Here is a 27,834-nt window from a genome sequence, read left to right as displayed (position 1 = left end):
CATTAGACTACTCTCAATTGTCAAATGACTGTATACTGCATGCCAATGTGTACCACAGAGTATGAGACTAAATGTGATCTCACTGTACTTTTCCTTGCAGAATTGAGACTAGGCCAAATAGGGGAGGCAGAGGCAAAATTCTGACTGACCAACAAGAGCAGGCTGTGCTCAATTTGGTTCGGGACAAAAATGATATTCGCCTTGGACAATGAGGACTTGTTCAACAATGTGGAAGCCATAAGTTTGCCGACTATTGCACACATGCTGAAAAGGCACCAGGTGTCTCTAAAACAGCTATACTGTGTGCCTTTTGAAAGAAATGCAGACAGAGTGAAGCAACTGAGGACTGAGTATGTTCAGTTTCAAGATGCCTGTTATGAAAAATTCCACAAATTCTACATCTAAATCAGTAATTCTCTTTCCAAAATGTATTTTTAGAGGGTGATGGAGCTGGATGCTGATGAAAAGCATCCCAAATTCCTATTTTTGGATGAGGCAGGCTTCAACCTGGCCAAGACAAGGAGAGGTCGGAATTTCATTGGCCAGCAGGCAACCATCCAAGTACCTGGACAGCGTGGGGCCAACATCACCATGTGTGTGCGGCTATATCGGAAGATATATTGGATCATATAATGCAGTTCTCCTTGTAACCTTCCTTGATGAGCTAAATCAGGTCTGTAGAGCTGATGGCGTGACCTTATGTCATTGTGTGGGATAATGTCAGGTTCCACCATGCTCAAATGGTGCAAGCATGGTTTCAGGTCCATCCACAATTTACCATCCTGTACTTACCCCCATGCTCTCCTTTCCTTAACCCGATTAAGGAATTTTTCTCCACATGGAGGTGGAAGGTATATGATAGGCGCCCTCACAAACAAGCCACCCTTCTCCAGGCCATGGATGACGCATTCAATGACATCACGGCAGACCAGTGTCAGGCCTGGATTCGCCAGAAGATTCTTCCCAAGATGTTTGGCTAATGAAAATATCCATTGTGATGTGAATAAAACCTGTGGCCAAATCCACAAGACAGGGTTGATGGAAATATAGAAGTACAATAATCAATCCTTTGTTTTGTTTTTTACAGTAAGCCAGGTGACGAACACTGTGGTGATGTTTTACAGTAAGCCAGGTGAGGAACACTGCAGTGATGTTTTACAGTAAGCCAGGTGAGGAACACTGCAGTTGACATTTTACTGTAGTTTTTTTTTTGTAGTTAATTATTTTTGCTTTGATTCAAATAAACCTATGTTGTGATTTTATTGTATTTCATGAATACATTTCAGATTTTGTTCAATGATTCCACTGTGTCTGTAGTATTCTCTTTACTAGTCCTTTTACAGTGATGTATTTACGTGTAGAACCATAATGAAACATGTATCACCTATTTTGTACTACAATATTTAATGATAGTACGAACAACTGCACAGTGAAACTATCGGTATCTTGTGTGTGGGTGATCTAAATAGTATAGTATTTCATGATAAATGAGTTATTTGAACCAATGATTCTGCAAGTGCAAGGTTTCTTTAAAGATAGGAATGCACAATGCAATGTTTTGAACATTGGACATCCTGTGTTACAAGTGATGACCGTTTTGTGTCTAGAGTTTATTTTTATTTTTATTACCACAAGGTTCTGAAATTAGTGCCAAAGTGATTGTAAAAAGTGTAATGTCAGTCACGCTGGGCCTCAGACCAAACACATAGCAGCACAGTCTGGCACGGCTCTCTCTTATCATCACACAACAAGCTGCTGAGGGTTGTTGTGTATGAACCAAGGTGATTCATCATGACAGCTGTTTTTACAGCTTGTCCAATGGCAGCTACTGCTTCTATGACTGACCATGTATCAAATCCAAGTCTCTTGCATGCAACAAGACTGTGTTAGCCTGCTGAGCTAAAGCCGAGACCTTAGGTCCAGGAGCTACTACAAGCCTCCATAGGTACAGTTGCATGTTCACTTATTGTGTGGATGCGTGCATACAGTGTGTGTGTGTGTGTGTGTGTGTGTGTGTGTGTGTGTGTGTGTGTGTGTGTGTATCTCAATATGTGTGTATATTTATTTTACCTTTATTTAACTTGGCAAGTCAGTTACGAACAAATTCTTATTTACAATACCTACCGAGGAACAGTGGGTTAACTGCCTTGTTCAGGGGCAGAACGACAGATTTTTACCTTGTCAGCTCGGGGATTCGATCCAGCAAGTTACTGGCCCAAGGCTCTAACCACTAAGCTACCTGCCGCCCCAAATGTATCTGAATGTGTGTGTGAATGTGTATGTTTGTGTGTGAGTGTGAATGTGTGTTTGTGAGTGTGAATTGTGTGTGTATGTGTGTGTGAATGTGTATGTACATATATATGTGTGTGTATATGCATAGGTGTGTGTGTGAATGTAGGTGTACAGTAAGACTCACCATAACCATAAGTGGTCTCCTCCAGGGAGGTAGGAGAGGCGGGGAAGAGGTTTTTAGCAGGGCAGCCGTTTGGTGAGTCCACATCCAGTCGGGGGAGGGACACTGCATTCTTGATAATGGGGGATATGGGAGGGGGTGGCGGGGACAGGTCCTTGGATCCTCCCCTGGGACGCTCTGGTGTCTTCCGAACACGCCGGAGGGTCCGAGAGAAGAACGCCCCAATCTTGTTGTCAGGGCTTGTGACAGAATCAGCATCCCCGTTTCCGTTGGTGGCCCCCCCATGGTTGCTGAGGAACGAGGTGTCCCCGAACACGTCCCCTCCGCGGCCCACGTGCATGGTATGTTGGAAGTCCCCCAGCGGCGGACTGATCATGTCCAGGGTGAGGTCACCTTTGAAACGACGTTTCCCCTGAGAGCCGGCCACCAGGCCCTTCAGCCCAGGGATCTTCCCCAGGTTCATGGTGATGGCCAAGGGTACGGTCTTCTAAAAATGACAAAAATCCCTTTAAGTCCTCTAAAAAATGGGATGAAAATTTAGTTTCAAATATCTTTAGAGAAACTGTTACTGGAGAGTTGCTTTAGAAATACTCCCAGGGGGATTGTGTGTCTCAAAAGTAATGATCGTGATCGTTTAGGTTTTGAATAGAATTTCAACATCAGGTTTTGTAGGGTCAACCTCAGTAATGGAGAAATCTATTGTATTATCTTGTTATCATGTGCTGTTTGCAATTTCAGTCCCATTTGCTGCTGTTTGTTGTCATCCATATCCAGCTGGATTAAGTGGAGAGAAATGGAGGAGAAAAGTATGCCGTTCAGTTCCTGGAATCCGCCTCCAGTTTGAGTGTGGTCAGAGACGCTGGGCTCGACAGTTCTTTTGGGCTTTGGGTTTATAAAACATCAGCTCAGGAAGAAGCCCAGTACCAGCTGCAAATATCCCTCCTGCGGTTGTACACTGGAACCATTTATTAAAATGAAGCACAAAAAATGTATTTGATTCTCCATCTAGGAGAGGCTCAGATTCAGCTATAACAACAGTCTAGGTATTCTGAGGGGACTTTCTTTGCTAGAGATTGATTTGGTGTATTGACATAGAACCAGGTAGGGGTCTGGCAGAACACTTCACTAACTGGAACATTCAGTTAGAGAGTAACTGGATCAGCTTTTTCTACAGACCCTGCCCTTCTGTTAGACATCAAAGTTCCGGGTTCCAAAGTCCATTGTTCTGGAACTTTCTAAATTTAGACCACAGTAACTCTCCTGTCGCTGCTCTCGTGAACAAATTAAACGTCAGCCTGGTTTTTCTGGGAGTTTCAGGGTATTTTGTTTCTCTCTCGTCCTGTGTCTTGCTACAACGTGAGGGCTAATTAATCATATCACGTCATATTTCACTGAAATACTTGTTTTATCCGTCTTTAAGAGCAGGGTAGGGACCCTCATTCAGCACTTCAAACTGATTTCACCAGCAGCAGAAACCTCGTATACAAACATGCAAAGTTTGTTCCACCAGATAAAAACGCAGGGCCAAAAGTGCACAAAATACTGACAAAAGTCAGCAAAGAAAATCACTTATCTGACTTTAATTGCACAAAATACACCAGTGGGTCAACGCTGGCAGGAGACGGGCAAATCATTTTCCTGTGTTATCTTTAACCAGTGGAGTAATGGATATCGCTTTCCGAAATATTTTGATAGTGTAGAGTACACTGACAAGGTCTTCTGGTTCTTTTAAGTGCTTTCCACTGCAGAGGCCCTCCCACGCGCAATAGCCTGGCTTTATTAATGACTTGGAACAGACTTCTGAATGGAATTGTGTCACGGTTAAAGCAGACTTTCAATTTGCTCCTAACTACAGTCCCAGGTTCTCTCTAGGTCTCGACTTGCTGGCGTTTTAAGAGGGGCAGCTGGGAGCCGCAGAGGGAGGAAGCACACCTCACACCACAGACCAGAGGAGCAAGAGCAGTACCAGGGGTTTACTCACCAGACTTCTATTAGGTGTGATGTTGAACCTCTAGAGAGCACTAACCAGACAGTCATAACCAGACTTCATACAGTCAGAGTTCACGCCACTACCTCAACATCTCTTACTAACTCTCCTGTGTGACTGTGAGCCGCAGAGGCAAAAGCAATCATGCCCTTCTCAGCCTGTGTGTGAATGTGAAGCAGACACTCCTCAGTTTCAATCATGTATTTCAAGAGGAGGAGAGGTATCTTGACCCCATCATACTTTACTAACAGAAGGGCCTGGAGCTCTGCTCTACTGTAATCCTGTTTCAGTCGGAGGATCTTTGGCCCACGCTCAGTGGGGGTCGAGTCTGTCCTTACCAGACTCGAAGGGGCTTGGAAAGAGAGAGATTGAGGGCCACTTAGTTGACCTTTGGTCTGACTCCTGCAGACACAGCTGTAGCGCAGAGGTTTATCCCCACCCGTCTATAAGGCACGCTCCTATATGTCTCCTATACGTCTCCTATACATCTCCTATATGTCTCTTATACGTCTCCTATACGTCTCCTATATGTCTCCTATACGTCTCCTATATGTCCCAGCATCTGCCCCCTGCCCTGTCCTCCTCCTCCTCTCCTTCTGGTCATTTGTTTTCAGAGGTACGCATATCCAGGCATCTGAGCAGGGCTGAAACCAAACCCTGTTATGTTAAGTCTCTAAAAGGTAATACGTTTAATGTAGTAATCCGGGCGGCTGTCTGTGTTTTCAGAAGCAAAAAGGGGGGACTTCTTTGGGGATTGGTTGTGGCCTGGATTAGCCCCTAATCCCTGGATCTCTTCTTCCCCTCGTCCGACCGTCCAGACTCCCTCTTTTTGACCTTTCTCCTCCTTCCTTCTGGGCTCTGTCCTGGCTCTGACCTCCCTCTCTATGGGTCTGTGCTGGTTCTATCTTCCAGGCCTGATCTCCGCTGGTTATCTGGATCTGGGAAGCGAACTTGGCCTCACTGAAAACATGTCGTCTGCTGTGGGAGAGATAGAGAGGGGGAGACAGGGAGTTATATATGGTATGTCATGGTACCCGGTGCATGGGCAAGGCACACACAAGACTATAGTGAAACATAAATCATCTGGTGTTTGGAGTGCAGCTGGTACGGTCAATTTTGTGTATTCACCAAATTTTCCACTCCTTTTTCTACTCTAGTCTGTTTTCCTGCCACTACCCAAGTAGTAACTACTACAATAGTTTCTGTTTTGACAGTAATTCAACTGGCTCAAAATGTCTAAACAAATTTTTAAAAGGCCAAAATGATACAAGCGGAGTATTCAGGATGTTTCCTGAACATCTGTGCTTTAGGCTACACCACAGACCCATCCATCCATTCCTCCTCCACCATGTATCTGCCATGCCTGTGAGCCAAGCTGAGGCATGGTAGATGTTCACTGCCTGGCATGTGAGGTATGGTATGGTATGGTGGCGTGCCAAATGGCACCCTAGTCCCTACTTTTGAACAGAGCCCATAGGCCCAAAGCCTGTGGTCAAAAGGATTGCACTCTGTAGTGAATAGGGTTCCATTTGGGATGCACCCTAGATATAAACCAGAGAAGCCCGGCTCTAATAGAAGTTGTGTGCGTGAACAGATTCCTGGGAGCAACATCTCTGGCCTCTCTCTCTCTCTCTCTCTCTCCATCACATCACATCAGAGACAGACAAGGAGAACCAAACCACCTTCAGGCCTGAGACTGGCTGGCTGTGTTACTGTACTGGATCAAGTTCTCAGGGTTTGGAGAGATACACGCACAGACACACAAACACACACGCAAAAACACACAGCTAGATCAAAAGACTGGAGAGATGCGGTGTTTATTATCATGAATCTGTAGGCAGAACTGAGCGATTTCTGCTAGATGGGCAAGCGGCAAATAAAAAATTGGCTATATGGTAAAAATGCATGAAAACATAAATGTGCTTTTCTCTTCATTTAAGGTTAAGGTTAATGTGGTTCGGGTCAGGGTTAAGGTTAGGGTTAGGTTTAGGGCTCCCCCAGAACAAGATGACAAAAAACACGAACCTGCTGGAGAGATACTGTACTCTCAGTTATCTCTAATTGAATTGATTGAATGAGTCAGGATTTTATACAGAATAATGACTTGTCAGGTATCCCAACCAGTGTTCATTTGACCCATCTCCTCCTTGCCAAACTCCAGTCCCTTTTTTAAGTCCCTCCCTCACTAACTTAACCAGGTGAACAAACATACAAGATAAGACTGCATTTCTTCACTCCCCCTGCGACATCCAATTACCTTACATTCCTCTTAGCTGTTGCTCTATTTGAATCCAAGGAAAAGAGAGCAACACTTCTCCTAAACTAAGAAAACATTTTTGCTTCTTCAACAAACATCCATAGCTTCTTTTAATCTCTCTCCACCCCCCTCTTTACCCTTCTCTCTCTCTCTCCAACCACCACTCTTTACCCTTCTCTCTCTCTCTCCACCCCCTCTTTACCCTTGTTTCTCTCTCTCTCTCAACCCCCTCTTTACCCTTGTTTCTCTCTCTCTCCCCAATCCCCCTCTTTACCCTTGTTTCTCTCTCTCTCTCAACCCCCTCTTTACCCTTGTTTCTCTCTCTCTCCCCAATCCCCCTCTTTACCCTTGTTTCTCTCTCTCTCTCCCCAACCCCCTCTTTACCCTTGTTTCTCTCTCTCTCTCTCTCTCTCAACCTCCCCTCTTTACCCTTGTTTCTCTCTCTTTCTCTCCAACCCCCACCTCTTTACCCTTGTTTCTCTCTCTCTCTCCAACCCCCCTCTTTACCCTTGTTTCTCTCTCTCTCTCAACCCCCACCTCTTTACCCTTGTTTCTCTCTCTCTCTCCAACCCCCCCTCTTTACCCTTCTTTCTCTGTCTCTCTCTCTCTCTCCAACACCTCTCTTTACCCTTGTTTCTCTCTCTCTCTCTCTCTCCAACCCCCTCTTTACCCTTCTTTCTCTCTCTCTCTCTCTCTCTCTCTCTCCAACCCCACCTCTTTACCCTTGTTTCTCTCTCTCTCTCCAACCCCCTCTTTACCCTTCTTTCTCTGTCTCTCTCTCTCTCCAACCCCCACTCTTTACCCTTGTTTCTCTCTCTCTCTCCAAACCCCCTCTTTACCCTTCTCTCTCTCTCAACCCCCTCTTTACCCTTCTTTCACTCTCTCTCCAACCCCACTCTTTACCCTTCTTTCTTTCTCTCTCTCCCCAACCCCCTCTTTACCATTGTTTCTCTCTCTCTCTCTCAACCCCCTCTTTAGCCTTGTTTCTCTGTCTCTCTCCAAACCCCCTCTTTACCCTTCTTTCTCTCTCTCTCAACCCCCCTCTTTACCCTTCTTTCGCTCTCTCTCTCCAAACCCCTCTTTACCCTTGTTTCTCTCTCTCTCCCCAACCCCCTCTCTTTACCCTTCTTTCTCTGTCTCTCTCTCTCTCTCTCTCTCCAACCCCCTCTTTACCCTTCTTTCTGTCTCTCTCTCTCTCTCCAACCCCCCTCTTTACCCTTGTTTCTCTCTCTCTCTCCAACCCCCTCTTTACCCTTCTTTCTCTCTCTCTCTCTCTCTCTCTCTCAACCCCCTCTTTACCCTTGTTTCTCTCTCTCTCTCCAACCCCCACTCTTTACCCTTCTTTCTCTCTCTCTCTCTAACCCCCTTTTTACCCTTCTCTCTCTTTCTCTCTCTCTCCAACCCCCTCTTTACCCTTCTTTCTTTCTCTCTCTCCCCAACCCCCCTCTTTACCCTTGTTTCTCTCACTCTCTCCAACCCCCCTTTAGCCTTGTTTCTCTCTCTCTCTCTCTCTAACCCCCACCTCTTTACCCTTGTTTCTCTCTCTCTCTCTCCAACCCCCTCTTTACCCTTCTTTCTCTCTCCATCCACCACTCTTTACCCTTGTTTCTATCTCTCTCTCAACCCCCTCTTTACCCTTGTTTCTCTCTCTCTCTCCAACCCCCCTCTTTACCCTTCTTTCTCTGTCTCTCTCTCTCTCTCTCTCCAACCCCCTCTTTACCCTTGTTTCTCTCTCTCTCTCCAACCCCCACCTCTTTACCCTTGTTTCTCTCTCTCTCTCCAACCCCCTCTTTACCCTTGTTTCTCTCTCTCTCTCCAACCCCCCTCTTTACCCTTCTTTCTCTGTCTCTCTCTCTCTCTCTCTCTCTCTCAACCCCTCTTTACCCTTGTTTCTCTCTCTCTCTCTCCAACCCCCTCTTTACCCTTGTTTCTCTCTCTCTTTCCAACCCCCACCTCTTTACCCTTGTTTCTCTCTCTCTCCAACCCCCTCTTTACCCTTGTTTCTCTCTCTCTCTCTCTCAACCCCCCTCTTTACCCTTGTTTCTCTCTCTCTTTCCAATCCCCACCTCTTTACCCTTGTTTCTCTCTCTCCCCAACCCCCCCCTTTACCCTTCTTTCTCTCTCTCTCTCTCTCTCTCTCTCTCCAACCCCCCTCTTTACCCTTGTTTCTCTCTCTCTTTCCAACCCCACCTCTTTTACCCTTGTTTCTCTCTCTCTCCAACCCCCTCTTTACCCTTGTTTCTCTCTCTCTCTCTCAACCCCCTCTTTACCCTTGTTTCTCTCTCTCTTTCCAACCCCCACCTCTTTACCCTTGTTTCTCTCTCTCCCCAACCCCCCTCTTTACCCTTCTTTCTCTCTCTCTCTCTCTCTCTCTCCAACCCCCTCTTTACCCTTGGTTCTCTCTCTCTTTCCAACCCCCACCTCTTTACCCTTGTTTCTCTCTCTCCCCAACCCCCCTCTTTACCCTTGTTTCTATCTCTCTCTCCAACCCCCCTCTTTACCCTTCTTTCTCTCTCCATCCACCACTCTTTACCTTTCTCTCTCTCAACCCCCACTCTTTACCCTTCTCTCTCTCTCCAACCCCCACTCTTTACCCTTCTCTCTCTCTCCAACCACCACTCTTTACCTTTCTCTCTCAACCCCCACTCTTTACCCTTCTCTCTCTCTCTCCAACCCCCACTCTTTACCCTTCTCTCTCTCTCCAATCCCCACTCTTTACCCTTCTCTCTCTCTCTCCAAACCCCCTCTTTACCCTTCTCTCTCTCTCTCTCCAACCCCCCACTCTTTACCCTTCTCTCTCTCTCCAACCCCCACTCTTTACCCTTCTCTCTCTCTCCAACCACCACTCTTTACCTTTCTCTCTCTCTCAACCCCCACTCTTTACCCTTCTCTCTCTCCAACCCCACTCTTTACCCTTCTCTCTCTCTCCAACCACCACTCTTTACCCTTCTCTCTCTCTCTCCAACCACCACTCTTTACCTTTCTCTCTCTCTCCAACCCCCACTCTTTACCCTTCTCTCTCTCTCCAACCCCCACTCTTTACCCTTCTCTCTCTCTCCAACCACCACTCTTTACCTTTCTCTCTCTCTCCAACCCCCACTCTTTACCCTTCTCTCTCTCTCCAACCCCACTCTTTACCCTTCTCTCTCTCTCCAACCCCCACTCTTTACCCTTCTCTCTCTCTCCAACCACCACTCTTTACCCTTCTCTCTCTCCAACCCCACTCTTTACCCTTCTCTCTCTCTCCAACCACCACTCTTTACCTTTCTCTCTCTCCAACCCCCACTCTTTACCCTTCTCTCTCTCTCAACCCCGCTCTTTACCCTTGTTTCTCTCTCTCTTTCCAACCCCACCTCTTTACCCTTGTTTCTCTGTCTCTGTCTCTCTCTCTCTCCAACCCCCTCTTTACCCTTCTCTCTCTCTCCAACCCCCACTCTTTACCCTTCTCTCTCTCTCCAACCACCACTCTTTACCTTTCTCTCTCTCAACCCCACTCTTTACCCTTCTCTCTCTCTCCAACCCCCGCTCTTTACCCTTGTTTCTCTCTCTCTCTCCAACCCCCCCCCCTCTTTACCCTTGTTTCTCTCTCTCTCCCCAATCCCCCTCTTTACCCTTGTTTCTCTCTCTCTCTCCAACCCCCTCTTTACCCTTGTTTCTCTCTCTCTCCCCAATCCCCCTCTTTACCCTTGTTTCTCTCTCTCTCTCCCCAACCCCCTCTTTACCCTTGTTTCTCTCTCTCTCTCTCTCTCTCAACCTCCCTCTTTACCCTTGTTTCTCTCTCTTTCTCTCCAACCCCCACCTCTTTACCCTTGTTTCTCTCTCTCTCTCTCCAACCCCCTCTTTACCCTTGTTTCTCTCTCTCTCTCCAACCCCCACCTCTTTACCCTTGTTTCTCTCTCTCTCTCAACCCCCCCTCTTTACCCTTCTTTCTCTGTCTCTCTCTCTCTCTCCAACACCTCTCTTTACCCTTGTTTCTCTCTCTCTCTCTCTCCAACCCCCTCTTTACCCTTCTTTCTCTCTCTCTCTCTCTCTCTCTCTCTCAACCCCACCTCTTTACCCTTGTTTCTCTCTCTCTCTCCAACCCCCCTCTTTACCCTTCTTTCTCTGTCTCTCTCTCTCTCCAACCCCCACTCTTTACCCTTGTTTCTCTCTCTCTCTCCAAACCCCCTCTTTACCCTTCTCTCTCTCTCCAACCCCCTCTTTACCCTTCTTTCACTCTCTCTCCAACCCCCACTCTTTACCCTTCTTTCTTTCTCTCTCTCCCCAACCCCCTCTTTACCATTGTTTCTCTCTCTCTCTCTCCAACCCCCCTCTTTAGCCTTGTTTCTCTGTCTCTCTCCAAACCCCCTCTTTACCCTTCTTTCTCTCTCTCTCAACCCCCTCTTTACCCTTCTTTCGCTCTCTCTCTCCAAACCCCCTCTTTACCCTTGTTTCTCTCTCTCTCCCCAACCCCCTCTCTTTACCCTTCTTTCTCTGTCTCTCTCTCTCTCTCTCTCTCAACCCCCTCTTTACCCTTCTTTCTGTCTCTCTCTCTCTCTCCAACCCCCCCTCTTTACCCTTGTTTCTCTCTCTCTCTCAACCCCCTCTTTACCCTTCTTTCTCTCTCTCTCTCTCTCAACCCCCTCTTTACCCTTGTTTCTCTCTCTCTCTCAACCCTCACTCTTTACCCTTCTTTCTCTCTCTCTCTCTAACCCCCTTTTTACCCTTCTCTCTCTTTCTCTCTCTCTCCAACCCCCTCTTTACCCTTCTTTCTTTCTCTCTCTCCCCAACCCCCTCTTTACCCTTGTTTCTCTCACTCTCTCCAACCCCCCTTTAGCCTTGTTTCTCTCTCTCTCTCTCTAACCCCACCTCTTTACCCTTGTTTCTCTCTCTCTCTCTCCAACCCCCTCTTTACCCTTCTTTCTCTCTCCATCCACCACTCTTTACCCTTGTTTCTATCTCTCTCTCCAACCCCCTCTTTACCCTTGTTTCTCTCTCTCTCTCAACCCCCTCTTTACCCTTCTTTCTCTGTCTCTCTCTCTCTCTCTCTCCAACCCCCTCTTTACCCTTGTTTCTCTCTCTCTCTCAACCCCCACCTCTTTACCCTTGTTTCTCTCTCTCTCTCAACCCCCTCTTTACCCTTGTTTCTCTCTCTCTCTCCAACCCCCTCTTTACCCTTCTTTCTCTGTCTCTCTCTCTCTCTCTCTCTCTCTCCAACCCCCTCTTTACCCTTGTTTCTCTCTCTCTCTCTCAACCCCCTATTTACCCTTGTTTCTCTCTCTTTCCAACCCCACCTCTTTACCCTTGTTTCTCTCTCTCTCCAACCCCCTCTTTACCCTTGTTTCTCTCTCTCTCTCTCTCAACCCCCCTCTTTACCCTTGTTTCTCTCTCTCTTTCCAATCCCCACCTCTTTACCCTTGTTTCTCTCTCTCCCCAACCCCCCTTTACCCTTCTTTCTCTCTCTCTCTCTCTCTCTCTCAACCCCCTCTTTACCCTTGTTTCTCTCTCTCTTTCCAACCCCACCTCTTTACCCTTGTTTCTCTCTCTCTCCAACCCCCTCTTTACCCTTGTTTCTCTCTCTCTCTCCAACCCCCTCTTTACCCTTGTTTCTCTCTCTCTTTCCAACCCCACCTCTTTACCCTTGTTTCTCTCTCTCCCCAACCCCCTCTTTACCCTTCTTTCTCTCTCTCTCTCTCTCTCTCTCTCTCTCAACCCCCTCTTTACCCTTGGTTCTCTCTCTCTTTCCAACCCCCACCTCTTTACCCTTGTTTCTCTCTCTCCCCAACCCCCCTCTTTACCCTTGTTTCTATCTCTCTCTCCAACCCCCCTCTTTACCCTTCTTTCTCTCTCCATCCACCACTCTTTACCTTTCTCTCTCTCAACCCCCACTCTTTACCCTTCTCTCTCTCTCAACCCCACTCTTTACCCTTCTCTCTCTCTCCAACCACCACTCTTTACCTTTCTCTCTCCAACCCCCACTCTTTACCCTTCTCTCTCTCTCCAACCCCCACTCTTTACCCTTCTCTCTCTCTCCAATCCCCACTCTTTACCCTTCTCTCTCTCTCTCAAACCCCCTCTTTACCCTTCTCTCTCTCTCTCTCTCCAACCCCCACTCTTTACCCTTCTCTCTCTCTCCAACCCCACTCTTTACCCTTCTCTCTCTCTCCAACCACCACTCTTTACCTTTCTCTCTCTCTCAACCCCCACTCTTTACCCTTCTCTCTCTCCAACCCCCACTCTTTACCCTTCTCTCTCTCTCCAACCACCACTCTTTACCCTTCTCTCTCTCTCTCCAACCACCACTCTTTACCTTTCTCTCTCTCTCAACCCCCACTCTTTACCCTTCTCTCTCTCTCCAACCCCCACTCTTTACCCTTCTCTCTCTCTCCAACCACCACTCTTTACCTTTCTCTCTCTCTCCAACCCCCACTCTTTACCCTTCTCTCTCTCTCAACCCCACTCTTTACCCTTCTCTCTCTCTCCAACCCCCACTCTTTACCCTTCTCTCTCTCTCCAACCACCACTCTTTACCCTTCTCTCTCTCTCCAACCCCACTCTTTACCCTTCTCTCTCTCTCCAACCACCACTCTTTACCTTTCTCTCTCTCCAACCCCCACTCTTTACCCTTCTCTCTCTCTCTCCAACCCCGCTCTTTACCCTTGTTTCTCTCTCTCTTTCCAACCCCCACCTCTTTACCCTTGTTTCTCTGTCTCTGTCTCTCTCTCTCCAACCCCCCTCTTTACCCTTCTTTCTCTCTCTCTCTCTCTCTCTCTCTCTCTCCAACCCCCTCTTTACCCTTGTTTCTCTCTCTCTTTCCAACCCCACCTCTTTACCCTTGTTTCTCTCTCTCCCCAACCCCCCCTCTTTACCCTTGTTTCTCTCTCTCTTTCCAACCCCCACCTCTTTACCCTTGTTTCTCTGTCTCTCTCTCTCTCTCTCTCAACCCCCCCTCTTTACCCTTCTTTCTCTCTCTCTCTCTCTCTCTCTCTCTCTCCAACCCCCTCTTTACCCTTCTTTCTCTCTCCATCCACCACTCTTTACCTTTCTCTCTCTCAACCCCCACTCTTTACCCTTCTCTCTCTCTCCAACCCCCACTCTTTACCCTTCTCTCTCTCTCCAACCCCACTCTTTACCCTTCTCTCTCTCTCCAACCCCACTCTTTACCCTTCTCTCTCTCTCCAACCGACACTCTTTACCCTTCTCTCTCTCTCTCTCTCTCTCTCCAACCCCCTCTTTACCCTTCTTTCTCTCTCTCTCTCTCTCTCTCTCTCTCAACCCCCTCTTTACCCTTGTTTCTCTCTCTCTTTCCAACCCCCACCTCTTTACCCTTGTTTCTCTCTCTCCCCAACCCCCTCTTTACCCTTGTTTCTATCTCTCTCTCAACCCCCCTCTTTACCCTTCTTTCTCTCTCCATCCACCACTCTTTACCTTTCTCTCTCTCCAACCCCCACTCTTTACCCTTCTCTCTCTCTCTCCAACCCCCACTCTTTACCCTTCTCTCTCTCTCAACCCCCCGCTCTTTACCCTTCTTTCTCTCTCCATCCACCACTCTTTACCCTTGTTTCTCTCTCTCTCTCCAACCCCCTCTTTACCCTTGTTTCTCTCTCTCTCCCCAACCCCTCTCTTTACCCTTCTTTCTCTGTCTCTCTCTCTCTCTCTCTCTCCAACCCCCTCTTTACCCTTCTTTCTGTCTCTCTCTCTCTCTCTCTCCAACCCCCTCTTTACCCTTGTTTCTCTCTCTCTCTCCAACCCCCTCTTTACCCTTCTTTCTCTCTCTCTCTCTCTCTCTCTCAACCCCCCTCTTTACCCTTGTTTCTCTCTCTCTCTCCAACCCTCACTCTTTACCCTTCTTTCTCTCTCTCTCTCTAACCCCCTTTTTACCCTTCTCTCTCTTTCTCTCTCTCTCCAACCCCCTCTTTACCCTTCTTTCTTTCTCTCTCTCCCCAACCCCCCTCTTTACCCTTGTTTCTCTCACTCTCTCCAACCCCCTTTAGCCTTGTTTCTCTCTCTCTCTCTCTCTAACCCCCACCTCTTTACCCTTGTTTCTCTCTCTCTCTCTCCAACCCCCTCTTTACCCTTCTTTCTCTCTCCATCCACCACTCTTTACCCTTGTTTCTATCTCTCTCCAACCCCCTCTTTACCCTTGTTTCTCTCTCTCTCTCCAACCCCCTCTTTATACCCTTCTTTCTCTGTCTCTCTCTCTCTCTCTCTCCAACCCCCTCTTTACCCTTGTTTCTCTCTCTCTCTCAACCCCCACCTCTTTACCCTTGTTTCTCTCTCTCTCTCAACCCCCTCTTTACCCTTGTTTCTCTCTCTCTCTCCAACCCCCCCCTCTTTACCCTTCTTTCTCTGTCTCTCTCTCTCTCTCTCTCTCTCTCCAACCCCCTCTTTACCCTTGTTTCTCTCTCTCTCTCTCAACCCCCTATTTACCCTTGTTTCTCTCTCTCTTTCAACCCCACCTCTTTACCCTTGTTTCTCTCTCTCTCAACCCCCCTCTTTACCCTTGTTTCTCTCTCTCTCTCTCAACCCCCTCTTTACCCTTGTTTCTCTCTCTCTTTCCAATCCCCACCTCTTTACCCTTGTTTCTCTCTCTCCCCAACCCCCCTTTACCCTTCTTTCTCTCTCTCTCTCTCTCTCTCTCTCTCAACCCCCTCTTTACCCTTGTTTCTCTCTCTCTTTCCAACCCCCACCTCTTTACCCTTGTTTCTCTCTCTCTCAACCCCCTCTTTACCCTTGTTTCTCTCTCTCTCTCTCCAACCCCCTCTTTACCCTTGTTTCTCTCTCTCTTTCCAACCCCCACCTCTTTACCCTTGTTTCTCTCTCTCCCCAACCCCCCTCTTTACCCTTCTTTCTCTCTCTCTCTCTCTCTCTCTCTCTCTCAACCCCCTCTTTACCCTTGGTTCTCTCTCTCTTTCCAACCCCCACCTCTTTACCCTTGTTTCTCTCTCTCCCCAACCCCCCTCTTTACCCTTGTTTCTATCTCTCTCTCAACCCCCCTCTTTACCCTTCTTTCTCTCTCCATCCACCACTCTTTACCTTTCTCTCTCTCCAACCCCACTCTTTACCCTTCTCTCTCTCTCCAACCCCACTCTTTACCCTTCTCTCTCTCTCCAACCACCACTCTTTACCTTTCTCTCTCAACCCCCACTCTTTACCCTTCTCTCTCTCTCTCCAACCCCCACTCTTTACCCTTCTCTCTCTCTCCAATCCCCACTCTTTACCCTTCTCTCTCTCTCTCCAAACCCCCTCTTTACCCTTCTCTCTCTCTCTCTCTCCAACCCCCACTCTTTACCCTTCTCTCTCTCTCCAACCCCACTCTTTACCCTTCTCTCTCTCTCCAACCACCACTCTTTACCTTTCTCTCTCTCTCAACCCCCCACTCTTTACCCTTCTCTCTCTCCAACCCCACTCTTTACCCTTCTCTCTCTCTCCAACCACCACTCTTTACCCTTCTCTCTCTCTCTCCAACCACCACTCTTTACCTTTCTCTCTCTCTCCAACCCCCACTCTTTACCCTTCTCTCTCTCTCCAACCCCCACTCTTTACCCTTCTCTCTCTCTCAACCACCACTCTTTACCTTTCTCTCTCTCTCAACCCCCACTCTTTACCCTTCTCTCTCTCTCCAACCCCACTCTTTACCCTTCTCTCTCTCTCCAACCCCCACTCTTTACCCTTCTCTCTCTCTCCAACCACCACTCTTTACCCTTCTCTCTCTCTCAACCCCCACTCTTTACCCTTCTCTCTCTCTCCAACCACCACTCTTTACCTTTCTCTCTCTCCAACCCCCACTCTTTACCCTTCTCTCTCTCTCCAACCCCGCTCTTTACCCTTGTTTCTCTCTCTTTCCAACCCCCACCTCTTTACCCTTGTTTCTCTGTCTCTGTCTCTCTCTCTCCAACCCCCCTCTTTACCCTTCTTTCTCTCTCTCTCTCTCTCTCTCTCTCTCAACCCCCTCTTTACCCTTGTTTCTCTCTCTCTTTCCAACCCCCACCTCTTTACCCTTGTTTCTCTCTCTCCCCAACCCCCCTCTTTACCCTTGTTTCTCTCTCTCTTTCCAACCCCCACCTCTTTACCCTTGTTTCTCTGTCTCTCTCTCTCTCTCTCAACCCCCTCTTTACCCTTCTTTCTCTCTCTCTCTCTCTCTCTCTCTCTCTCCAACCCCCTCTTTACCCTTCTTTCTCTCTCCAACCCCCACTCTTACCCTTCTCTCTCTCTCCAACCCCACTCACCCTTCTCTCTCTCTCAACCCCCACTCTTTACCCTTCTCTCTCTCTCAACCCCCACTCTTTACCCTTCTCTCTCTCCAACCGACACTCTTTACCCTTCTCTCTCTCTCTCTCTCTCCAACCCCCCCTCTTTCTTTCTCTCTCTCTCTCTCTCTCTCTCTCTCTCAACCCCCTCTTTACCCTTGTTTCTCTCTCTCTTTCCAACCCCACCTCTTTACCCTTGTTTCTCTCTCTCCCCAACCCCCCTCTTTACCCTTGTTTCTATCTCTCTCTCCAACCCCCCTCTTTACCCTTCTTTCTCTCTCCATCCACCACTCTTTACCTTTCTCTCTCTCCAACCCCCACTCTTTACCCTTCTCTCTCTCTCCAACCCCACTCTTTACCCTTCTCTCTCTCTCCAACCCCGCTCTTTACCCTTCTTTCTCTCTCCATCCACCACTCTTTACCCTTGTTTCTCTCTCTCTCTCCAACCCCCTCTTTACCCTTGTTTCTCTCTCTCTCTCAACCCCCCTCTTTACCCTTCTTTCTCTGTCTCTCTCTCTCTCTCTCTCCAACCCCTCTTTACCCTTGTTTCTCTCTCTCTCTCAACCCCCACCTCTTTACCCTTGTTTCTCTCTCTCTCTCAACCCCCCTCTTTACCCTTGTTTCTCTCTCTCTCTCCAACCCCCTCTTTACCCTTCTTTCTCTGTCTCTCTCTCTCTCTCTCTCTCTCTCTCTCTCAACCCCCTCTTTACCCTTGTTTCTCTCTCTCTCTCTCAACCCCCTCTTTACCCTTGTTTCTCTCTCTCTTTCCAACCCCCACCTCTTTACCCTTGTTTCTCTCTCTCTCCAACCCCCTCTTTACCCTTGTTTCTCTCTCTCTCTCTCTCCAACCCCCCTCTTTACCCTTGTTTCTCTCTCTCTTTCCAATCCCCACCTCTTTACCCTTGTTTCTCTCTCTCCCCAACCCTCCCCCTTTACCCTTCTTTCTCTCTCTCTCTCTCTCTCTCTCTCTCAACCCCCTCTTTACCCTTGTTTCTCTCTCTCTTTCCAACCCCCACCTCTTTACCCTTATTTCTCTCTCTCTCAACCCCCTCTTTACCCTTGTTTCTCTCTCTCTCTCTCAACCCCCTCTTTACCCTTGTTTCTCTCTCTCTTTCCAACCCCCACCTCTTTACCCTTGTTTCTCTCTCTCCCCAACCCCCCTCTTTACCCTTCTTTCTCTCTCTCTCTCTCTCTCTCTCTCTCTCAACCCCCTCTTTACCCTTGTTTCTCTCTCTCTTTCAACCCCCACCTCTTTACCCTTGTTTCTCTGTCTCTCTCTCTCTCTCTCTCCAACCCCCTCTTTACCCTTCTTTCTCTCTCTCTCTCTCTCTCTCTCTCTCTCTCTCTCTCTCTCTCTCTCCACCCCCTCTTTACCCTTGTTTCTCTCTCTCTTTCCAACCCCCACCTCTTTACCCTTGTTTCTCTCTCTCCCCAACCCCCCCTCTTTACCCTTGTTTCTCTCTCTCTTTCCAACCCCCACCTCTTTACCCTTGTTTCTCTGTCTCTCTCTCTCTCTCTCAACCCCCTCTTTACCCTTCTTTCTCTCTCTCTCTCTCAACCCCCTCTTTACCCTTGTTTATCTCTCTCTTTCCAACCCCACCTCTTTACCCTTGTTTCTCTCTCTCCAACCCCCTCTTTACCCTTCTTTCTCTCTCCATCCACCACTCTTTACCTTTCTCTCTCTCCAACCCCACTCTTTACCCTTCTCTCTCTCTCCAACCCCCACTCTTTACCCTTCTCTCTCTCTCCAACCCCCACTCTTTACCCTTCTCTCTCTCTCAACCCCACTCTTTACCCTTCTCTCTCTCTCAACCCCCACTCTTTACCCTTCTCTCTCTCTCCAACCACCACTCTTTACCTTTCTCTCTCTCAACCCCCACTCTTTACCCTTCTCTCTCTCTCTCCAACCCCACTCTTTACCCTTCTCTCTCTCTCAACCCCACTCTTTACCCTTCTCTCTCTCTCCAACCACCACTCTTTACCCTTCTCTCTCTCTCCAACCCCCACTCTTTACCCTTTCTCTCTCTCCAACCACCACTCTTTACCTTTCTCTCTCTCCAACCCCACTCTTTACCCTTCTCTCTCTCAACCCCCGCTCTTTACCCTTGTTTCTCTCTCTCTTTCCAACCCCCACCTCTTTACCCTTGTTTCTCTGTCTCTCTCTCTCTCTCTCTCAACCCCCTCTCCCTTCTTTCTCTCTCTCTCTCTCTCTCTCTCTCTCTCTCTCCAACCCCCTCTTTACCCTTGTTTCTCTCTCTCTTTCCAACCCCACCTCTTTACCCTTGTTTCTCTCTCTCCCCAACCCCCCTCTTTACCCTTGTTTCTCTCTCTTCCAACCCCCACCTCTTTACCCTTGTTTCTCTGTCTCTCTCTCTCTCTCTCTCAACCCCCCTCTTTACCCTTCTTTCTCTCTCTCTCTCTCTCTCTCTCTCTCTCTCTCTCAACCCCCCCTCTTTACCCTTGTTTCTCTCTCTCTTTCAACCCCCACCTCTTTACCCTTGTTTCTCTCTCTCAACCCCCTCTTTACCTTTCTTTCTCTCTCCATCCACCACTCTTTACCTTTCTCTCTCTCAACCCCCACTCTTTACCCTTCTCTCTCTCTCCAACCCCACTCTTTACCCTTCTCTCTCTCTCCAACCCCCACTCTTTACCCTTCTCTCTCTCTCCAACCCCACTCTTTACCCTTCTCTCTCTCCAACCCCCACTCTTTACCCATCTCTCTCTCTCTCTCTCTCTCTCTCAACCCCCCCCTCTTTACCCTTCTTTCTCTCTCTCTCTCTCTCTCTCTCTCCAACCCCCTCTTTACCCTTGTTTCTCTCTCTCTTTCCAACCCCCACCTCTTTACCCTTGTTTCTCTCTCTCCCCAACCCCCTCTTTACCCTTGTTTCTATCTCTCTCTCCAACCCCCCTCTTTACCCTTCTTTCTCTCTCCATCCACCACTCTTTACCTTTCTCTCTCTCCAACCCCACTCTTTACCCTTCTCTCTCTCTCAACCCCCACTCTTTACCCTTCTCTCTCTCCAACCCCACTCTTTAACCTTCTCTCTCTCTCAACCCCCGCTCTTTACCCTTCTTTCTCTCTCCATCCACCACTCTTTACCCTTGTTTCTCTCTCTCTCTCCAACCCCCTCTTTACCCTTGTTTCTCTCTCTCTCTCAACCCCCCTCTTTACCCTTCTTTCTCTGTCTCTCTCTCTCTCTCTCTCCAACCCCCTCTTTACCCTTGTTTCTCTCTCTCTCTCCAACCCCCACCTCTTTACCCTTGTTTCTCTCTCTCTCTCCAACCCCCTCTTTACCCTTGTTTCTCTCTCTCTCTCCAACCCCCCTCTTTACCCTTCTTTCTCTGTCTCTCTCTCTCTCTCTCTCTCAACCCCTCTTTACCCTTGTTTCTCTCTCTCTCTCTCCAACCCCCTCTTTACCCTTGTTTCTCTCTCTCTTTCCAACCCCACCCTCTTTACCCTTGTTTCTCTCTCTCTCCAACCCCCTCTTTACCCTTGTTTCTCTCTCTCTCTCTCTCAACCCCCTCTTTACCCTTGTTTCTCTCTCTCTTTCCAATCCCCACCTCTTTACCCTTGTTTCTCTCTCTCCCCAACCCCCCTTTACCCTTCTTTCTCTCTCTCTCTCTCTCTCTCTCTCCAACCCCCTCTTTACCCTTGTTTCTCTCTCTCTTTCCAACCCCCACCTCTTTACCCTTATTTCTCTCTCTCAACCCCCTCTTTACCCTTGTTTCTCTCTCTCTCTCCAACCCCCTCTTTACCCTTGTTTCTCTCTCTCTTTCCAACCCCCACCTCTTTACCCTTGTTTCTCTCTCTCCCCAACCCCCTCTTTACCCTTCTTTCTCTCTCTCTCTCTCTCTCTCTCTCTCTCTCTCAACCCCCTCTTTACCCTTGGTTTCTCTCTCTTTCCAACCCCACCTCTTTACCCTTGTTTCTCTCTCCCCCCCAACCCCCTCTTTACCCTTGTTTCTATCTCTCTCTCCAACCCCCTCTTTACCCTTCTTTCTCTCTCCATCCACCACTCTTTACCTTTCTCTCTCTCAACCCCACTCTTTACCCTTCTCTCTCTCTCCAACCCCACTCTTTACCCTTCTCTCTCTCTCCAACCACCACTCTTTACCTTTCTCTCTCAACCCCACTCTTTACCCTTCTCTCTCTCTCTCCAACCCCCACTCTTTTACCCTTCTCTCTCTCTCCAATCCCCACTCTTTACCCTTCTCTCTCTCTCTCCAAACCCCCTCTTTACCCTTCTCTCTCTCTCTCTCCAACCCCCACTCTTTACCCTTCTCTCTCTCTCAACCCCACTCTTTACCCTTCTCTCTCTCTCCAACCACCACTCTTTACCTTTCTCTCTCTCCAACCCCCTCTTTACCCTCTCTCTCCAACCCCACTCTTTACCCTTCTCTCTCTCTCAACCACCACTCTTTACCCTTCTCTCTCTCTCCAACCACCACTCTTTACCTTTCTCTCTCTCCAACCCCCACTCTTTACCCTTCTCTCTCTCTCCAACCCCACTCTTTACCCTTCTCTCTCTCTCCAACCACCACTCTTTACCTTTCTCTCTCTCTCCAACCCCCACTCTTTACCCTTCTCTCTCTCTCAACCCCCACTCTTTACCCTTCTCTCTCTCTCCAACCCCCACTCTTTACCCTTCTCTCTCTCTCCAACCACCACTCTTTACCCTTCTCTCTCTCTCAACCCCCACTCTTTACCCTTCTCTCTCTCTCAACCACCACTCTTTACCTTTCTCTCAACCCCCACTCTTTACCCTTCTCTCTCTCTCAACCCCGCTCTTTACCCTTGTTTCTCTCTCTCTTTCCAACCCCCACCTCTTTACCCTTGTTTCTCTGTCTCTCTCTCTCTCTCTCTCCAACCCCCTCTTTACCCTTCTTTCTCTCTCTCTCTCTCTCTCTCTCTCTCTCTCTCTCTCCAACCCCCCTCTTTACCCTTGTTTCTCTCTCTCTTTCCAACCCCCACCTCTTTACCCTTGTTTCTCTCTCTCCCCAACCCCCCTCTTTACCCTTGTTTCTCTCTCTTTCCAACCCCACCTTTTACCCTTGTTTCTCTGTCTCTCTCTCTCTCTCTCAACCCCCCTCTTTACCCTTCTTTCTCTCTCTCTCTCTCTCTCTCTCTCAACCCCCCTCTTTACCCTTGTTTCTCTCTCTCTTTCCAACCCCACCTCTTTACCCTTGTTTCTCTCTCTCTCCAACCCCCTCTTTACCCTTCTTTCTCTCTCCATCCACCACTCTTTACCTTTCTCTCTCTCCAACCCCCACTCTTTACCCTTCTCTCTCTCTCCAACCCCCCACTCTTTACCCTTCTCTCTCTCTCCAACCCCCACTCTTTACCCTTCTCTCTCTCCAACCCCCACTCTTTACCCTTCTCTCTCTCTCCAACCCCCACTCTTTACCCTTCTCTCTCTCTCTCTCTCTCTCTCTCTCTCTCTCTCTCTCCAACCCCCCTCTTTACCCTTCTTTCTCTCTCTCTCTCTCTCTCTCTCTCAACCCCCTCTTTACCCTTGTTTCTCTCTCTCTTTCCAACCCCACCTCTTTACCCTTGTTTCTCTCTCTCCCCAACCCCCTCTTTACCCTTGTTTCTATCTCTCTCTCCAACCCCCCCTCTTTACCCTTCTTTCTCTCTCCATCCACCACTCTTTACCTTTCTCTCTCTCAACCCCACTCTTTTACCCTTCTCTCTCTCTCAACCCCCACTCTTTACCCTTCTCTCTCTCTCCAACCCCCTCTTTACCCTTCTCTCTCTCTCAACCCCACTCTTTACCCTTCTTTCTCTCTCTCTCTCTCTCTCTCTCTCCACCCCCCCTCTTTACCCTTCTTTCTCTCTCTCTCTCTCTCTCTCTCTCTCCACCCCCCTCTTTACCCTTGTTTCTCTCTCTCTTTTCCAACCCCCACCTCTTTACCCTTGTTTCTATCTCTCTCCAACCCCCTCTTTACCCTTCTTTCTCTCTCCATCCACCACTCTTTACCTTTCTCTCTCTCAACCCCCACTCTTTACCCTTCTCTCTCTCTCCAACCCCCACTCTTTACTCTTCTCTCTCTCTCCAACCACCACTCTTTACCTTTCTCTCTCCAACCCCCACTCTTTACCCTTCTCTCTCTCTCTCCAACCCCACTCTTTACCCTTCTCTCTCTCTCTCCAACCCCACTCTTTACCCTTCTCTCTCTCTCCAACCCCCACTCTTTACCCTTCTCTCTCTCTCAATCCCCACTCTTTTACCCTTCTCTCTCTCTCTCCAAACCCCCCTCTTTACCCTTCTCTCTCTCTCTCTCTCTCTCTCTCAACCCCACTCTTTACCCTTCTCTCTCTCTCAACCCCACTCTTTACCCTTCTCTCTCTCTCCAACCACCACTCTTTACCTTTCTCTCTCTCTCAACCCCACTCTTTACCCTTCTCTCTCTCCAACCCCACTCTTTACCCTTCTCTCTCTCCCCAACCCCCCCTCTTTACCCTTCTTTCTCTCTCTCTCTCTCTCTCTCTCTCTCTCTCTCTCTCCAACCCCCTCTTTACCCTTGGTTCTCTCTCTCTTTCAACCCCACCTCTTTACCCTTGTTTCTCTCTCTCCCCAACCCCCTCTTTACCCTTGTTTCTATCTCTCTCTCAACCCCCTCTTTACCCTTCTTTCTCTCTCCATCCACCACTCTTTACCTTTCTCTCTCTCAACCCCACTCTTTACCCTTCTCTCTCTCTCAACCCCACTCTTTACCCTTCTCTCTCTCCAACCACCACTCTTTACCTTTCTCTCTCTCTCCAACCCCCACTCTTTACCCTTCTCTCTCTCAACCCCCACTCTTTACCCTTCTCTCTCTCTCCAACCACCACTCTTTACCTTTCTCTCTCTCTCCAACCCCCACTCTTTACTCTTCTCTCTCTCTCTCCAACCTCCACTCTTTACCCTTCTCTCTCTCTCTCCAACCCCCACGCTTTACCCTTCTCTCTCTCTCTCCAACCCCCACTCTTTACCCTTCTCTCTCTCTAATCCCCTTTTACCTTTCTTTCTCTTGCCAACCCCGTATTGGGACTTCACACCTCTTAAATGTACATTTTCCTGGTTGCGTCAATCAAAGATTGTGGATAAATGTCTATAGTTCTGTCTCTGCCAAATGGATCACATGGGAGGAATGTGGGGCACAGGTACAATTGGCCAGGGTTCAAATAAAGGGATCTCATTGGACATGGCCAACTTGTAAGGAATACCTCATCATCAGATTCAGATTTGAGGTGTTTGCTCTGTCTTTTGGGTCCAATATGCACAAGTAAGACCGGCGCCTGGCTAAAACTGAAAACCAAACATCTATAGAGGCATGTGATGGTTTAAACAGTTCTACTGAATAGATCAATTAGACCTGCCTGGTGTTGCAAGCTAAGCACCAAGAGCACATTGCTATTGAGTAACAAACATGTTACCACAGAGCCTACCCTCTCCATTGATCTGCCTGATTCCATCTAGTGTTTCATGAGTTAGCTGTGAAGCTAACAAGCTCTCCAATCAATTATATTGGGTGATCTCCCTAATGAGGTCAGAGTAATGAGACCTTTGTTTTAAGTAGTGTTGCTACCCTTGACATTTGGAGAGGCTGCATCATTAATGTGTTGATATGTCAGTTAGTGGGTCCCCCTATGCAACAGTGTAATACCAGAGGTGCCTTATTGCTATTATAAACTGATTACCAACGTAATTAGAGCAGTAAAACTAAACATTTTGTCATACCAGTGGTATATGATCTGATATACCAGGGCTTTCAGCCAATCAGCATTCAGGACTTGAAACACCCAGTTTATAATGCATATAATTTGTGGACAATATTGTTGATCTGATAAGACCTAAGCATAGACCTGTTATATATTGCAACACAAGCAACCCTAAAATATACTGCAGGCCAGATTATGTTTCATGACAAATGATCTATGGACAGACCCAAGACACTTTTCCCACAATAACATATGTGCATGTTAGGCTAAAGTTAGGCTACAGGACCATAGAACCGTATACATAGACTGCATACATAGTTCCAGATATAAAATATGATGACTTGATTGTGAATAGACAGTTAGGTAACATTAAACAATTTAAACAAACCAAAACAACTTTACTCCATACTTTACTTTCATTTGACACAGTGAGTCTATGGATATTTGAGAGATTACATTTATAGAAGGTTAGTGAATAGCCTTCATACTTAAACAAATAGCCGAATGAAATGGTCAACTGCATAAGCAAAACAAAATGTTGAGCGCAAAGAAAAACTTACCTGGGCAAGTAGGCTAAGAGACATTGACACAGATAGGACACGATTAAATGCCAGTAGTTTTTTTATGATAACCCACAAAATCCGTATTTATAATTCAGAATGTATCATAAAGTACTGTGTCTTCTTGTGGCCGGTCTCGTAGCTGCACAACGCCGCTAGTGCAGTCAGCTTCAACAGAGTATCGGTGAACAAGGGGCGGGCTAGTCAAAAACTGACGTGGCCATCGTCGAATCAGCAGCAGAGAACATGCAAGGGGAATATACTGTATGAACGAGCACGCTTCTCTAACTGCAAGACATATTCCAAAATATAGCCCCAATGAGCAAACGTTTTTAAGGGTTCGTTTACAGTATGATTCATCTTTATATGTCCCATCATATAGGAAAGACACCTGTACACCTGAAGCTGTAGTGGGCAGGCTACATCTCCCAAAACGAGTTATCAATTGACCTGACTATACTTACCGTTTAAAACCCTCAGGTGTCACAAGCCTGATGTAAAATTAAACCATTCTGCCCACAAACCTGCCTCTATCCTCAGTCTGTGACGTCTTAAACATCAACAGATTAATGTATTTATAGATTATATTATTAATTTCTTTAATTCTTCATTCAATTTTCATGGCACAGAGTAATGAAACTGATTTCCAATATCTCTTTAGAAAGCACCACAGAGTAATGAAACTGATTTCCAATATCTCTTTAGAAAGCACCACAGAGTAATGAAACTGATCTCTTTAGAAAGCACCACAGAGTAATGAAACTGATTTCCAATATCTCTTTAGAAAGCACCACAGAGTAATGAAACTGGTCTCTTTAGAAAGCACCACAGAGTAATGAAACTGATTTCCAATATCTCTTTAGAAAGCACCACAGAGTAATGCAACTGATCTCTTTAGAAAGCACCACAGAGGCATCCAAAGCCCATGTTTTATTTATTTTATTTTATTTATTTCACCTTTATTTAACCAGGTAGGCTAGTTGAGAACAAGTTCTCATTTACAACTGCAACCTGGACAAGATAAAGCAAAGCAGTAAGACAAAAACAACAACACAGAGTTACACATAAACAAACGTACAGTCAATAACACAAAAGAAAATAAAAATATAAAAAAATCTATGTACAGTGTGTGCTGACCTGTTCAACGGGATACTACATCCTTATCAACAGGAAGTGTCCTCAGATGGTCTTCAAAGCATTTCATGTCCTGGCTGCTAAATAGTTAACATTCCCAGCTTCTGGCAAAGCTGTTACAGTGATGATGACACCCCCTCTTCATGTTTTACCACTTCCCCAACAACACACCCACACACAGACACACACACACACCCACCACACACACCAACTCTGCACAACTGTTAAAACCAAGCCAACACCCTTCCTCATCTTATCACTAACTGCAAGGGAACATCCACTCAAAAAACCATTTTTTATTTTTTTATTTAGTCCGCTTTTGATACAGTACCAAAAAGTTTAGCATGTCAGCAGTTAAGTTTCAACATATTAGCCAAGAAGCAAAGTGTCACCAGTGATGTGGCTGGTAACACATTTTCCCTTTAATAGTACCCCCTCGGTGCTGATCTATGGTCAGTTTTGCTTTTCACCTCCACATGTTTGTGGTAGTAGTCCTGAAGAACAATAAGCTGATCCTAGATCTGTTCTTAGTAACAATGTCTACCTCAAGCCTTCACTGAGGTGTCTGCCCGGCCAATGTGAAATAGATTCCAGTAGAGCAGGGCATGTGAGGATGGCGGGGCTGTATATGGTCTGTGTTGTGCTCTACTCTTGATGCCTTGGTACTTTAAAAAAAATTATTTATTTCAGCCCAGAGTAGGGTCAGTGCAAGTCTGGCTGACACCCAACTCGAAGTCCTCCTGACTGCGCAGTGATCGCGTGAGTCATGTCAACCAGGCTAGGTCAAAGCCCTATCGATATTATGATCCTGGGACATTGTTCACTGCCGTTACATCAGCGATTTCAAGCCAACCGATTCGACTTTCCAATCTGGTTTAACACGGAATGGATGAAGGCATAGCATCAGGCAACTTTTGTCTTATCGCTATCTCACTCTTTTCCGCTCCCTCTCTCCGCCTCCCTCAATTCAATTCAAGGGGCTTTATTGGCATGGGAAACATGTTAACATTGCCAAAGCAAGTGAGGTAGATATACAAAAGTGAAATAAACAATACAAATTAACAGTAAACATTACACATACAGACGTTTCAAAAGAATTAAGACATTACAAATGTAATATTATGTATATATACATACACAGTGTTGTAACGATGTACAAATGGTTAATGTACAAAGGGGAAAATAAATAAGCATAAATATGGGTTGTATTTACAATGGTGTTTGTTCTTCACTGGTTGACCTTTTCTTGTGGCAACAGGTCACAAATCTTGCTGCTGTGATGGCACACTATGGTATTTCACCCAGTAGATATGAGAGATTATCAAAATCTGGTTTGTTTTTGAATTCTTTGTGGATCTGTGTAATCTGGGGGAAATATGTGTCTCTAATATGGTCATTGTCACAGGCTGGCTCATAGCCTGTGGCAAAAATGAGGGGACACGAACAACAGGTATAGGCCAATCAAAAAGGTTCTTTATTGTAAACCAAAACTATTAACTTTAAACAAAGAAAAGGGAATGAGGTGTGAAAGTAACACAATGTAGGGTGTATG

General features: G+C 47.2%; 1 protein-coding gene across 2 annotated transcripts in view; it reads right to left on the bottom strand.

Moving 5' to 3' along the window:
• The window catches only part of LOC115112911 (cdc42 effector protein 1-like), a 35,591-nt gene extending 9,182 nt beyond the window's left edge, over nt 1-26,409 (bottom strand). Inside the window, exons 1-2 of one of the 2 annotated variants that reach the window (XM_029639965.2) lie at nt 26,286-26,409; nt 2,417-5,378 (exon numbers count right to left, since the gene is read on the bottom strand). In XM_029639965.2, the coding sequence (XP_029495825.1) occupies nt 2,417-2,876 (460 nt within the window). In that variant the 5' untranslated portion in view covers nt 2,877-5,378; nt 26,286-26,409. Of the gene's footprint in view, nt 1-2,416; nt 5,379-25,148; nt 25,322-26,285 lie in introns of those variants that run through there. The other variant, XM_029639964.2, reaches the window with a different exon arrangement.
• Between the last annotated feature and the right edge of the window lie 1,425 nt (nt 26,410-27,834).

This window comes from Oncorhynchus nerka, linkage group LG28 (assembly GCF_034236695.1).
Source record: "Oncorhynchus nerka isolate Pitt River linkage group LG28, Oner_Uvic_2.0, whole genome shotgun sequence".
In the NCBI taxonomy this organism is placed as follows: Eukaryota; Metazoa; Chordata; class Actinopteri; order Salmoniformes; family Salmonidae; genus Oncorhynchus; species Oncorhynchus nerka.
Note: the sequence above shows the minus strand (reverse complement) of the source record. Positions and strands in the feature narration are given on the sequence as shown.